The sequence below is a fragment of the Curcuma longa genome, chromosome 3, assembly GCF_044706935.1.
Source record: "Curcuma longa cultivar G26 ecotype Majalengka, Jawa Barat chromosome 3, ITB_CL_G26_1.1, whole genome shotgun sequence".
Classification (NCBI taxonomy): Eukaryota; Viridiplantae; Streptophyta; class Magnoliopsida; order Zingiberales; family Zingiberaceae; genus Curcuma; species Curcuma longa.
In genome coordinates this window covers 4,012,540-4,025,697 of record NC_133863.1, presented here as the reverse complement: position 1 = coordinate 4,025,697, position 13,158 = coordinate 4,012,540, and the positions used below count along the sequence as shown (strand labels likewise).

General features: G+C 38.3%; 2 protein-coding genes across 2 annotated transcripts; both read left to right on the top strand.

Annotated features, from left to right (window-relative positions):
• The first annotated feature begins 3,473 nt into the window (after positions 1 to 3,473).
• LOC141825715 (protein MIZU-KUSSEI 1-like) lies at positions 3,474 to 4,480 on the top strand. Its single transcript, XM_074713100.1, has one exon. The coding sequence runs from the start codon at positions 3,474 to 3,476 to the stop codon at positions 4,236 to 4,238; it is 765 nt and encodes a 254-aa protein (XP_074569201.1). The 3' UTR covers positions 4,239 to 4,480.
• A 4,144-nt stretch (positions 4,481 to 8,624) lies between these two features.
• LOC141824883 (mitochondrial uncoupling protein 5-like) lies at positions 8,625 to 10,171 on the top strand. The gene has a single exon (XM_074712220.1). The coding sequence runs from the start codon at positions 8,927 to 8,929 to the stop codon at positions 9,896 to 9,898; it is 972 nt and encodes a 323-aa protein (XP_074568321.1). The 5' UTR covers positions 8,625 to 8,926; the 3' UTR covers positions 9,899 to 10,171.
• The last annotated feature ends 2,987 nt before the right edge of the window (positions 10,172 to 13,158 follow it).

Here is a 13,158-nt window from a genome sequence, read left to right as displayed (position 1 = left end):
AATGGACGTTCGTTGTGGAGATCACCAAACGCGTTGGCACCGAACCACTTTTTCATGACCTCGAAACAGAAAATAATCCGTTTGCGTTCGATTATTTGTCTTCCTAGATCACGAGACAAGAAGAATCTGTTTGCGTTTCGTGCGGAGATCGTTGATTGACTTCTACATTTCTCAGCCATCCTTTTGGCAAACGATGATCACGGATTCCACTTTCAGCCCTAAGACATTCCGATCTGGTTCAACGAGATCGCCGCGATTAACCAAAGCGAGATGAAGTTAGGAATGAATAACAATTTAATTAAATCAAATAAATCAGTCGAAATCAAAATTTTGATTTCGTTATTTTAAAATTTTAATTATTTTTTTAAAAATTGATTAATTCAGTCTGATTTTAATTTTAAAATTTTTTATTTGATTAAATTGAATTAATTAAAATAAAAAAATATTTTATAAATTCTTAATTGATTGATAAATTTTTTATAATATTTAAAATTTTTAATTATTTTGATTAATTGGATAAAAATTTAATTAATTGATATTTTATCAGTTTAATTTGTTTGATTTTTATTTGAAAATTTGATCGATTTAGTGAGTTTAAAAAAATTTGATTCGATACGATTTTGATTAATTCAATTTGATTCCATTTGATTTTAATCAAATGCCTCTGGGAGTGCAGGTACATTTCCATCGACCACCATGTGTTCGACGCTCGTACCGTCTTTATGGCGTTAAACTAAACATTAGTACGGGTGAAAATTGATGGTGGTTGGTGTGGGAGAACACTGGTGGATTGCCTAAGTAAGAGGGGCTCGAATTTTATTATTTTTATTCTGGACCTTTGTCCGGATGTCAAACTTAATTTATGTCCTCGGAATAATTGTTATTTGTAAACTATATCTATTGCAAATGAATTGAATTGAATTAAATTTTATATTATTTAAATTTATTTAATAAGATAATTAAATTAAATATAAATTAAATTAAATTATCAAAATAATTAATTTAATTTAATTTGTTTTTTTTATAAATTTGAGTTTGATTCACTTAAATATTATCAAATTTTTAATTCAAATTTGATAATATTTAGTGATTTTTAGTACTCATCTTAACACTGAAAGGATGAAACTTTGGTTAGCTAGATTTTTTTTTTCTCTTCACAGATAAGTACTGAGTAATGATGCTAGATATAAATCTTAAGAATCATAAAAATAAAACACATTGTATTTAGCTTTACAAATAATTAATGGTGCAATTTTATGGATGAAAATGCAAGATTATTTTCAAAAAAAATAGGATGGAGCTAAGAAAAGTTTGGAATGAAAAGACGGGCAGTGTTGATGAACGTGGAATTTAATGGCAAACAACATCGGAATACGAGTCATATCCAATCAAGAAAAGTCAAAGATTGAAGGGACATCTTCAGAGAGTTGGTGGCCGTCTAACCAGTACAAAGGCAGTTATTGAAATTCTGATTGGCTACAAAGTAATTAAATTACTTATCCTTTATTTGATGAAAAAAAAAACATAATACCAAGTATGATTATTTGAGTTTGAACCACCACAACACGGAGATTATCGCTGTCCATAATTTTAATACTAAATGAAACTTCCATTGTTAAGTAGTTCGATACTTCTAGCGTTCCAGTCCAACAATTAATTAAATTAGTTTATGTATCTAAAATTACACACGAGCTGAATGTTTCTTGTAATAGCTTAATTATCTGTTCTTTTTCAATTTGCTAATTGACGAAGTCCATGAAATCAGCCATCAGTCTGCTTGTGACAGAACCTCCAAAACCAAATTAAATGCTGCTTTTCTTAAGATCACGAGAAAAGAGTGCCTGAGTACAAAAAGCTGCTCGGCTCATAAAATGAAAGGCGCCAGTTTGACAGGGTTGTTATGATCAAATGAAACAATGCACATGCCCAGCTAAGGAAGCATGAAATGGACTCCTGTTCTCCCTTTCTTTAATTTCTTTCCACAAAACTAAACCTACTCGTACGTGGTCCACCACCAGCACCACCTTATCCCATCATTGCCTCTTCTCCATTGCCTCAACCACTTATCTTGGTCCTCAATTCAACTTAGGAAGTGCCCCTGCCCCACTTGGATCGATGCTTGGGAAAATCAGTCTTTCTTTCTTTTCTTTTCTTTTCTTTTTCTTTATATAAAAAGTATACTCTAATTAAGCAATATGAAGATAAAAACAAATGGTCAATAAAATAATATCTTACTGTTATTGTTTTGTTGGTTCGAGTTTGATTTGAGTAAATAAAATGAAAAATTTTAGCTTTTGGAAGAAGGTCCTAATTTTCATCCTGCTTAATTTGCGGACCAGGACTGGGAGATAATTAAGAATAATTTTATGATTTAGAGGCCTAACTCCTTTCATCCACGGCTTAAATTTCACTTTCTCTTCTCCTTCTCTAAAAAATAATGATAAATCTCAGTTAGTCCCATTGACTATCTCTGAAGTGACCGGTCCGGCCCTACGAAAGTTTTCCACCGGTCAAAAAATTATAGTGGGTAAATTTTTTATAGTGATCGATTCCACCGCCGAAACAGTCCCATGTCAGAAAACCCCCTAAGGGATTTTTAAGAGGCACGATATCACTATGTTGATAAGAGCATACTGCCTCAACAGCACCTCAGCCAACAAATACATATTGCTAAGACTAGCACAGCACCTCAGATAACAAATACATGTTGCTTAGAAGATTCAAACTTAAAATATCAAGCAACACATGTCTCCATGCTTACCACTTAGGATAAGGCACTTCAATCCTCTTCTCCTTCTCTAGCTCGGAGGTGTAGTAAATAAAGGAATTATTGAAAAGAACATTGTAACATATACGGTAGTGACAATACTTTAAAAAAATTAAATATGATTTTTGTTCTTCTGAACTAAGATTTTAACAATTGTTATAAATACTATGTTAAAATATATTTGAATTTTATAAATATTTTAAACTCCGAAAGATACTTCAAAATGATACAAATATGTACTTAAACGATCAATAACTATTTTAATTAAATGATATAAAAATATAATAAATATATACAGTAAGTAGGATCCCAATCCATATAGTTGATATAATAAAATTTGATTGTTATTATTATTGTAATATTTGAATTTGAGGTAAAAAAACATATTTTAGGTTTGAAATCATATTTTACAATTGATGATGTACTAATTAGTTGGACCATTAATTTTGAATTAATTTTCAATTCAAATTCTTAATATTTTTGAAGTTTTTAATTTGAATATAGTCTTTTTCAACTTCAGAATTTGACACATAATAATAATAGAATTAGAATTTCAGTTTTTGATGGTTCAAATAAGTTGCATATGGATATTTGAAGTTACATAGTACCCATAAAATTAAAAAATTATATATATTTCTTGCCTATTTATAGTCTTTCCCATATTTCACACAACTGACCAACAACATAACTCCTTTTTTCTTTACTCATGTTAAAGCAAACAATGCCACCGGCAGCTGAGACAGAGACCGTACGCCCGGCGACAGCGGGGCCGGTTTCCCTCTTCCGGCCTTCCTCCGCCGACACCCGGCGATCCAAGACGAGCGTTAGCACGGGGATCCTCCGCTTTATGAAGATGATCCCTCTGCTCACCTCCGGCTGTAAGATGGCGGCCTTGCTTGGTCGGCCCAACAAAGCCCTGTCTTCCGGTCGCAGAGGCGGAGGCGCCGCTACCATCACCCTGTTCGGCTACCGCCGGGGCCGCGTGAGTTTAGCCATGCAGGACGACCCCAAGTCCGCCCCTGTGCTCCTCCTCGAGCTCCCCATCCTCACCAGCTCGCTCCACCGCGAGATGGCCTCCGGTCTAGTGAAGATCGCGCTGGAGAGCGAGGCAGGCTGCGGCGGAGGAGGGGAGGAGCCAGAGCAGAGCCGGCGGCGAAGGCGGCTGGTGGACGAGTGCGTGTGGGCGGTGTACTGCAACGGTCGGAAGGCGGGGTTCTCAACGAGGAAGAAGCAGGCGTCGGACGAGGAGCGCCAGGTGATGCGGTTGCTGCGGGGCGTGTCGATGGGAGCGGGGGTGCTTCCGGCGGCGGAAAAGGAGGCGGCGGCCCCGGCCGAGGGGGAATTGACGTACATGAGGGCGCGCTTCGAGAGGGTGGTGGGGTCGAGGGACTCGGAAGCGTTGTACATGATCAACCCCGACGGCACTGGCGTCCCCGAGCTGAGCATCTTCCTCATCAGGCTCAACAATTAATGGTGTTGATATTGGCAGCAATGGTTTCAGGTATTAATATTGTGTAAATATATATATATTAAAACTGAGTCCATGTTTTTTCTTTTTCTTTCTTGCGTGTGTACTTTAATTAAATCGACCTAACAACATTTTCATGGAGATCTATCTCTCTGTTCTATCGTTCTTAACCAGTTTTACTAATTCGCTGCGGCAGTGCGGCTCATTGTTAAGAACTTTCTACCTCTTGCTGCGAGTGTTGAGACAAAACCGTGAATGTAATTTTAGCCGTTTAAACTAGAAATTTGATTTCAAATGATGTTGTAAGAAAGAAATATGAGTGTGTGAAGATACAGTAAAAAAGTATTTGCCCTTTCCCTTCCTGTGATGCATGTGCAAGGTGGGTTCGCTGCTCGCAGGACGTTGCCCAGGGCATCAGTCGAGGGTGCGAGACAAGCATTGGGCAAGGCGAAGAATAGTCAGCAAAGGAAGCATGAAGATAGGCGAAGCAAAGCAGCGTCAGGTGGGACAGGACAGTGGTAATTAGGGCCGGTAGGCATCAGTAGGGCGAGAGACTAAACAGCCATTGGCAAAATTGAGGGTAAACTCATTTACACACCCTCTCGTTCATTCTCCCTCAGATCTTTTTATAACAGTAAAAAGATTAATGGTTTTGGAAATTACAATCGGAAACAGTGTGCATATTCAACCAGAAAGGTATTTAAAGCAAATGAATCAAGGTGCAAGTTTTGAAAACTAAACCATGCACTTCAAATTGTCCATTCTCAGTAGATGCATGTCTTTTTATACTAAGAACGTCTTCAAGAAAGTGTCTTTATGCATCGAGAGGCAAATAAATTGTTTTAGATTAAGGATATCAAACCTTAATTTGATTTGTGGAACACTTTTCAATCCAAGAAGAGAAGGATCTATCAAATTGTGTATTGCTTGACGTAAACCATCATACTAACACATATATCATTGATGTCGTGGAGATAATTTGATACGACGTGGCACAGAGAGTCAAAAAGTCAAACTATACTTTAAGTCAGAAGTCAAATAAAGTATGATCCAATGAAGATAGAATTCGAGGCAAGACAAATCGAGATCCATTTTAATTAGACCGTTATCAGTTCCGGTCAGCCGCCTTAGCTCAAGTCAAGAACTTTTGACCCACATTTAACTCGGATTCGATGTAGCAACGATCACTTCACTTGGTACCCAACTCCCGACTCTAAGATCTATACTACTTGAGCCCGATTCTGATTCCAAGATCTCTACTATTTGGTTCCTGACTCTAGGATCTATGCTATTATGCACCCAATTCTTGATTTTAGGGTATCGACTCTAGTACACTCAAATGCCTCAAAAACATTTAGTCCGAATTTTAACATGTCCGAACAAAGAGGACGTAGTCGATTGAGGATGTGAAGAACGTGAAATAACATGAACCACATAAGGTGGAGAACATGGGACGACATCACATCTCCTTTATTAGAATGTGATTTCTTTTCCATTGGAACGTGGAGAAATGTCTAACGTGGGCTTTGTTTCTCCCACTAAAAAAGTAGTATGAAATTAAAGGAAGCTCGTGCCCGTGGACACAAGTATGCACATACAAATCCAACCACTTCTCTTCATTCTCCGATCATCAGGGTCTAATTTGACCGTCTAAGTGGTTGTGTCAATATCTGTCTTGACCTCCATTCTAATTCTCTTTGACTGTTATAGAAATTGTCTCTTGAGCCATTAGATTTCTAGCCCAGTGAGATACGCAATGAAGACCTCCGACCTATCGTTAGTGACGCAGGCAATAACTATTGATTCTGTTGATTCATGCACGAATACTGAAAATGATCTTCTAAACTCTATTGATTTCGCAAAATGTCAGGAGATAGGCAACCAAATTTGACGTTAAAAAAATAGCACCACTGTAAATTCTTATTCATAAAAAATTATCCCAAAAATAACTAAAAAAATAATTTATATAGACTCAAATCCTAACCCTAACCTTTCAAAGACAAAATATCTCTAAAATCCTAACTCAATAAAATAAATTTTTAAAAAATAAAATTATTACTATTCCCGTACGTATCGATTTTCATCCTTCGTCGTCAATTTTAAGAGCTATCGATTGTTGGACTTGTTGAGTACTCATTCGTCAACAGAGCGTATAGCTCTCTTCGGCTCACCGCTTAGCCGCTAGTGACGAGCTTAGCGGCTTCGATTCCCTCACCGTAAGCTATACCTGTCACTAGCTACAAGGGTTCGAGCTCCTGTCGGGACAAGCTACGAACTTCCAGCCCCCGGAGAGCATGTAGTGAGGGCGGCCAATCTAACCCGACGGGACGACTCGACTCTCCGTGACAGTGATGAGTTTACTAACGGCTCAGACAGCGAGTGAATGTTAACCGACAGGATTAACAGCGACGATCTGCCATAGTGAAAATTCGCCAGAATTGAAACTAAATTGACCCGGAATATCACTCAGATATGACTCTAAAATGAGCTATAACGAAGTTTTAGCGCCATTATGTGTGATAGGCCAGGGTCTCTTCGTGCCTACGCACGCGCATGCGTGAGCGCACGTACGCTTGCGCGGTTTTAGTACGTGATGGTTCTCTCATCCATGATCTCGGATTGGATCAATAATCGTGTTCGTGTTAATTGGAGGTTAAAGGTTCTACAATCGACAAGTGGCAAAGGCTTAAGGCAGGCAATTCATTGGATGCCAACCAACTGAGGGCGTGAATTAATGAGAGTGGAGAAGGTAGAAGAAGATGTCGATGGCTGCCACTGTCACCTGGTACAATACAATTAAGCAAGGGGACACGATTGACCCAAGCCACGATGGAAAGGACTTGACATGCCTGCGTCGATCCATTGATTCCTCGGTGCTCAATGTATGACCCACGTTCGCCTCAGTTTTTTTCCCAGTCCCCAACGTGAAACCACAGCTTTTCTTTGGGTCGAAATCATCATATCGTTGTAAAACTTTTTTATCCAGCACTGATTCAGCTGTTCAGGTGGGGTGACATTAATATACAGAGATGAGTAGATAAACATAATGATCTCGATCGATGATGATGTCTTGATACATTGCCTGGTAATGGAAGAAATAATCATGTGATTGCATGATGATGTCCCCGGTTGTTGCGCGTGCGTGCGTGCATTCTGCGGCTCGGAAGGCAAAATAGATCTCGATGAATCAATTTTCAGGAAGCGGCCCAATCTGCGGCGGCCCAACATTACTGATGGATTCGGAGAGAATCTAGATCCAATAAGCTGTTGAAGTAACGGTTTACAGAATGCTCGAGGATGATCTTCTGGCAACGCCTAATTCATCATGCTAGAGATTCACATCAAAGAAGCTAAGAGGGCTTGAGATCTTACTAGCTAATTAAGTAAAGACGACTTTATATTTCTTAGAATGATTATAAATGAATGGAAAAAACTATTTATAATTATCTTCCCCTGAATGAACATCAGAACTAGTTTAATCCAACAGTGTATCCTGTACCTAAAAAAAATAGATATAAAATATCTAGATATTTATATAATGACATTGTACTAGATTTCATACCACAAATATAAAAAGAAAACCGAAATAAATTCAATGGGGCTATGCATATGGCTAGATTTTTTTAAATAAAATAAAATAAAAATATTTGACATGCTCGGCGGAATCACATAAATTCCAGCGAGAGATGGGTCTAGACTTCTTGATTAATTACATCCATAATTATATTAATTAATTAGTTGGTGTGGCATGAGCCAGCGAATTATATATCATTTATTATTATTTTTTCTGACTGTCCGTGCCACATTTTAATTTGCATTTAATTCGTTTTCCCCATTTAAAAGGTTGCCCCGGCACGTTCATATTAGGCAACAACCAAAAGTTCTTCAAAAGTAATAAATTTCTAAACGTACCCGAAACACAACCTTCCATTGTAGATATTACCATACCGTTGTGGGATCCAACAGTTCAACTAATGCAGGAGCGGGTGGGCGTCGAGTAGGAGAAGAACGCGAGGGCTCCCATTTTCACGCCACGACACCCCATTGCACATCGGCGACGAGATGAAAGAAAGAAAGAAAGAGAGAAACCGACGGACACGATGAACTCTCCATAATTGTCGATGCGGTAGGGAAACAGCGAATCACGATGTGAAGATCGCGCGTCGTCGGCGTCCGCGGATCCGTCACGCGACAGCTTTAAATGGACGGACGCCGGCGAGGACGGAATCGCAACACCAACCGTGACAATTAATCAACGGACAGAAATCGCGTAAGAAATTATTTACGCGTCGTGCTGGTAATTCGCAAGTCGAACCCTCCCCCTGATTCGGCCTTCCCTGTTCTTGTTTTATTTCCTTCCTCTTTCTCGTTGGCTTTGCTATAAATTGCGCTCGTCGGCTCTTCTCCAACTCGTAATTCAGCAACATCGTATGTCTCAGCGGCCCAGCGTCCCACACTCCTCTTCCATAGCCTTCGCCTGCCACTCCCATCTCCTGGTTTCCAGTGAGATGAACTCCAATTCCAACTGGTTATAAGTCTTCTTTTTCTGCCTCTTTTCGATTCGATCGTCTCCCTCAGATCGGTCGAAAGGAGGCTTCTTTTCTAGTTTTTCTGCAGAAAGATAGGATTTTGTTGCCCGATTTGGCCATTAGAAACCATCTTGAACGTTGCTTTGTTGCGCCTCTTGTGAGATGGGAGCGAAAGGGTTTGTGGAAGGAGGCATCGCCTCGATTGTGGCCGGATGCTCCACCCACCCCCTCGACCTCGTCAAGGTCCGGTTGCAGCTCCAGGGAGAGACCCTCAACGCTGCAGTCTCGGCCCTTCGTCCTGCCGTCGCCTTCCACGGCACCGCCGGGGTGGCCGCCGTCCCCCACCCCCATCCGGCGCTGCACCCGCCGCGCCGCCCCGGGCTGATCGCCGTCGGTGCCCAGATCCTCCGGGCTGAGGGTCCATCCGGACTCTTTTCTGGAGTCTCCGCCACCGTCCTCCGCCAGACTCTTTACTCCACCACCCGCATGGGTCTTTACGAACTGCTTAAGAAGCGCTGGTCTGCCACTGCCGAGGGTGGGTCCCTCCCGCTCCACAGCAAGATCGCGGCAGGCCTCATCGCCGGCGGCATCGGCGCCGCGGTCGGCAACCCCGCCGACTTGGCGATGGTCCGGATGCAGGCCGATGGGCGGCTGCCCCTGGCTGAGCGCCGCAACTACCGGAGCGTGCTCGATGCGATTGGGCGGATGGCCCGGCAGGAGGGCGTCGCAAGCCTGTGGCGCGGGTCCTCTCTGACAGTGAACCGAGCGATGATCGTAACGGCGTCGCAGCTGGCGACGTACGACCAGGCGAAGGAGTCGATCCTGCGGCGACGCGGGGCGAGCGCGGATGGGCTGGGGACGCACGTGGCGGCGAGCTTCGCGGCGGGGCTGGTGGCGTCGGTGGCGTCGAACCCAGTGGACGTTGTGAAGACGAGGGTGATGAATATGAAGGTGGAGAAGGGGGCGGCTCCGCCGTACGCCGGGGCTATGGACTGCGCCCTAAAGACGGTGAGGGCGGAGGGGCCGATGGCGCTCTACAAGGGCTTCATCCCCACCGTCTCCCGGCAGGGCCCCTTCACCGTCGTCCTCTTCGTCACGCTCGAGCAGGTGCGCAAGCTGCTGAAGGACTTCTGATTCTACCTCCCCCGCCCGCCGACCGCCGACCTCCGCTCGCTGCCGACGGCCCACCATCACTTTACTGCTACTTAATTCCTCTGCTTCCATGAAACGATGGCGATAGAAAGAAAGCAATTAAGCTTGAATACATGCGAAAACTACCATTTTGTTATAATTTTTAGTATTATTATCAAACCTAAGTGATATTTAACGTTGCAAAACTTTGTGTTCTCATCTATAATCTGGATATAATGATTGTTAATTAATGAATACACAGTGTTTCATTTCTAATCACCCGTGCAATTAATCTCTCTATTTTCTATTGATCTGCTAGCTGCTAATTGTGTTATTTTGTTTGTGTTTATTTTTGTTAAACTACTTTTTCGAATGAGAATATCATTAATTTGTAAAACAGCAAAGGCTATTTTTTTATTTGTCTGATGAATCCAATAATTCAATCAAACGTAGAAAAGGACAAAGTAGTTACTAGTCATCTTTTAATTTCTTTTTATTTTTATTTTCTAAATCATTCAATTTCATAAAGTCCAAATGGTCAAAAAAATTAAAAGAGCATTATTTATTTGTTTTATCATTAAAGACATCTCAATTTTAGAAAATTTTTCATTCCAAATGCACTTCTTTTAGTAATTATTGTGGTAGATATGACCATTATTACTGCAATATAGAATAAAATTATTATAATTTAATTAAAATTATTACATATTAAAACACTCTTATATTAATTTTTTTATCAACGTAGTCATAATTGTTCAAATTAAATTTAAAATATTTTAATTTAATCAAAATCACTTCAAAATGGTTATAATAATTATGACTTTAATTGCTACAACTTATAGCAATTAATAAAAATATATGTTACAATAATATCAAAGTGACTTTAAATAAGTTGGAGAGTCCCGGGGCAATGGTGCAATGGTAGGGTTCGATTCCCAGCTACGGCGTATTTGCAAGAATTTTCCTCCAAATGAGAAACGCAATCAAAGGATGCTGGGCATCTGGATTGGCCGCCGTATGCGCTTCCCGATTTACCCTGGTGGTCGGTGGAAAACTTCCGTGGGACCGGGTCGACCACCCCCAGAGATGTAGCTACTGGGATTATCATTTTTTTCACTCCCAGAGATGTGGCTACTGGGATTATCATTTTTTTAAATAAGTCAAAGAATTTTTAATTAAATTTAATAATTTTGATCAATTTAGTATTTTAATATAATAATCTTTTTACACAAAATAATATTGATTAAGTTGGAGTAAAAAGAAAAAAAATTAAATTTATTTATTTTATAATAGTGATTGTGTTAGCTAACTAAAATAATGTTATAATAAATGCATTTTTAGAATGAAAAATATAATATGTATTTTTATTTTTATCTTTAATTGATTGCATTGGGAACGAAAAATAGAATAACTCAAAAATAAAATAGAAATGTGTATTCATGCGGAGAGAATAAACTTATTAGAAATGTGCATTCCTTTTCTTCTTTATGGTCATTAATGTTAGTACATATAGAATTAGAATATTTACATATAGAATTAGAATATCTCTTATATGATATTGTTCATTTTGGACCTAAGCCCTCAAAATATTTTTACAATGATATAATATTATCAAATTTGAACTTAAGCCCTCATAGTTTTATTTTTGAGTCAATCAAAAGATTTCATACCAATAAAAATATCTTTCATCTTATAAATTCATGATTTTTTTTATATATTTCCTATGTGAAACATTTGATTACAATTAAACTGATACACATCAGGATCTATCGAATAAGTGCACATATATATGTCCTTAGGACATAGTAGTTGGTTACGACGCAGCAGAGTTATAAGAGAGAGCAAAAGTTTGACCGTGTGGAACTACTAAGGTGACGAATTTTTTTTTTTTTTTTGTAGAAAAAGTGCACATATATATCTCTTTGTTAAACTTGTGCATATTTGGATGTAAAATTGGTGCACGCAAAATCCGATAAAATATGTCTTTTATTATATTTGTACAGTGCATATATATATATATATGTAAGTCTATATATATATAATTGATGCGACATATTTAATTTACTTAAATTAATAAAAATATATTTAGTTCTCGAACTTCATTAAAAAAAAAACTCAACTGCAAAGTAAGTCGATCACAATTCACACTGTGATTTGAAAAAAGTCCTCCATCGTGCTAGAAGAAGAAGAAAGTCAACTTTAAAATATATGACTTGAGGAAATCCCACCAACTAATTGCAAATAGTCAAACGCGCATGGCAGTTCTCAACTTCAAACTTAGTGAAGCAATTTCAAATTGATTTCGTTTAAAAGGTAGATTAAGTCAAAAGTCAATCCTAGATATTAATTATAGGATTTGGGTTGACAATTAAAAATATTCAGGTCGACGTTTGAAAAGATTAATAAACAGACCAAGTGATTTTTTTTTCTCTTTTGGACAAATTCACATGCTGTTGTCAATGGTCTCCAAATAATAATAAACATTAACAATATATATTTAACTATATAATTATAGCATAGATATTGAAAGTGATAATATTATTAGTGAAATATATGATGATTGTATGATCAATTATTTGCCATAGATCTGAATCCAATCTAACAGGAACAAATTCCGAAAAAGTTTATTATTTTCTCGTGTAATTTTTGCATAGATCTGAATCTAATCTAGTTTTAAGAGTTGGACACTACAAATTCATTAGTTTCTCATCTAGCTAGTGTAATTTCAATCGAATACCACACTAAGAGTGGACCTAATTAAAATTGATACTACTAAACCAACATAAATATAAACATCACTAATTTTAATTTAACAATTATGAAATTGAGTGTGATGCTCTCTTAAATCTATTCTATTCTTAAAGTATATTAAAATCAAACCTACATGTCAGAAAATGATGCGATGTGTATAGTATTTTTCCATGTCAGAAAACTTCATGTTTGAATGACAAAATGGAACTATACCCTTTCCTCAAAATAAGATTAAAATATATAATCTATTTAAATTTTTACATATTTTTAAAACTTATGTAAATCTTTAGATAAGCTAGAGCTTATAGAAACTGAGAAGTTCTACTAGAAGTGCATCACCTTCTGTTTCCTTCTTCACAATTACTACCCTATCCAAGTATACAATATTCTTTAATCAATAAATTAATTTTATAAATTCTGAATTATTTAATAAAGATAATTTAATATTGATCAGATGTGGATTTTCAAATGGCTGAGAATATTATATAAATACCACATTATATTTTTCTCCC

Excerpts from the sequence above, each read along its gene's own strand:
- LOC141825715 (XM_074713100.1), top strand. The coding sequence starts at position 3,474 with ATGTTAAAGCAAACAATGCCACCGGCAGCTGAGACAGAGACCGTACGC.
- LOC141824883 (XM_074712220.1), top strand. The coding sequence starts at position 8,927 with ATGGGAGCGAAAGGGTTTGTGGAAGGAGGCATCGCCTCGATTGTGGCC.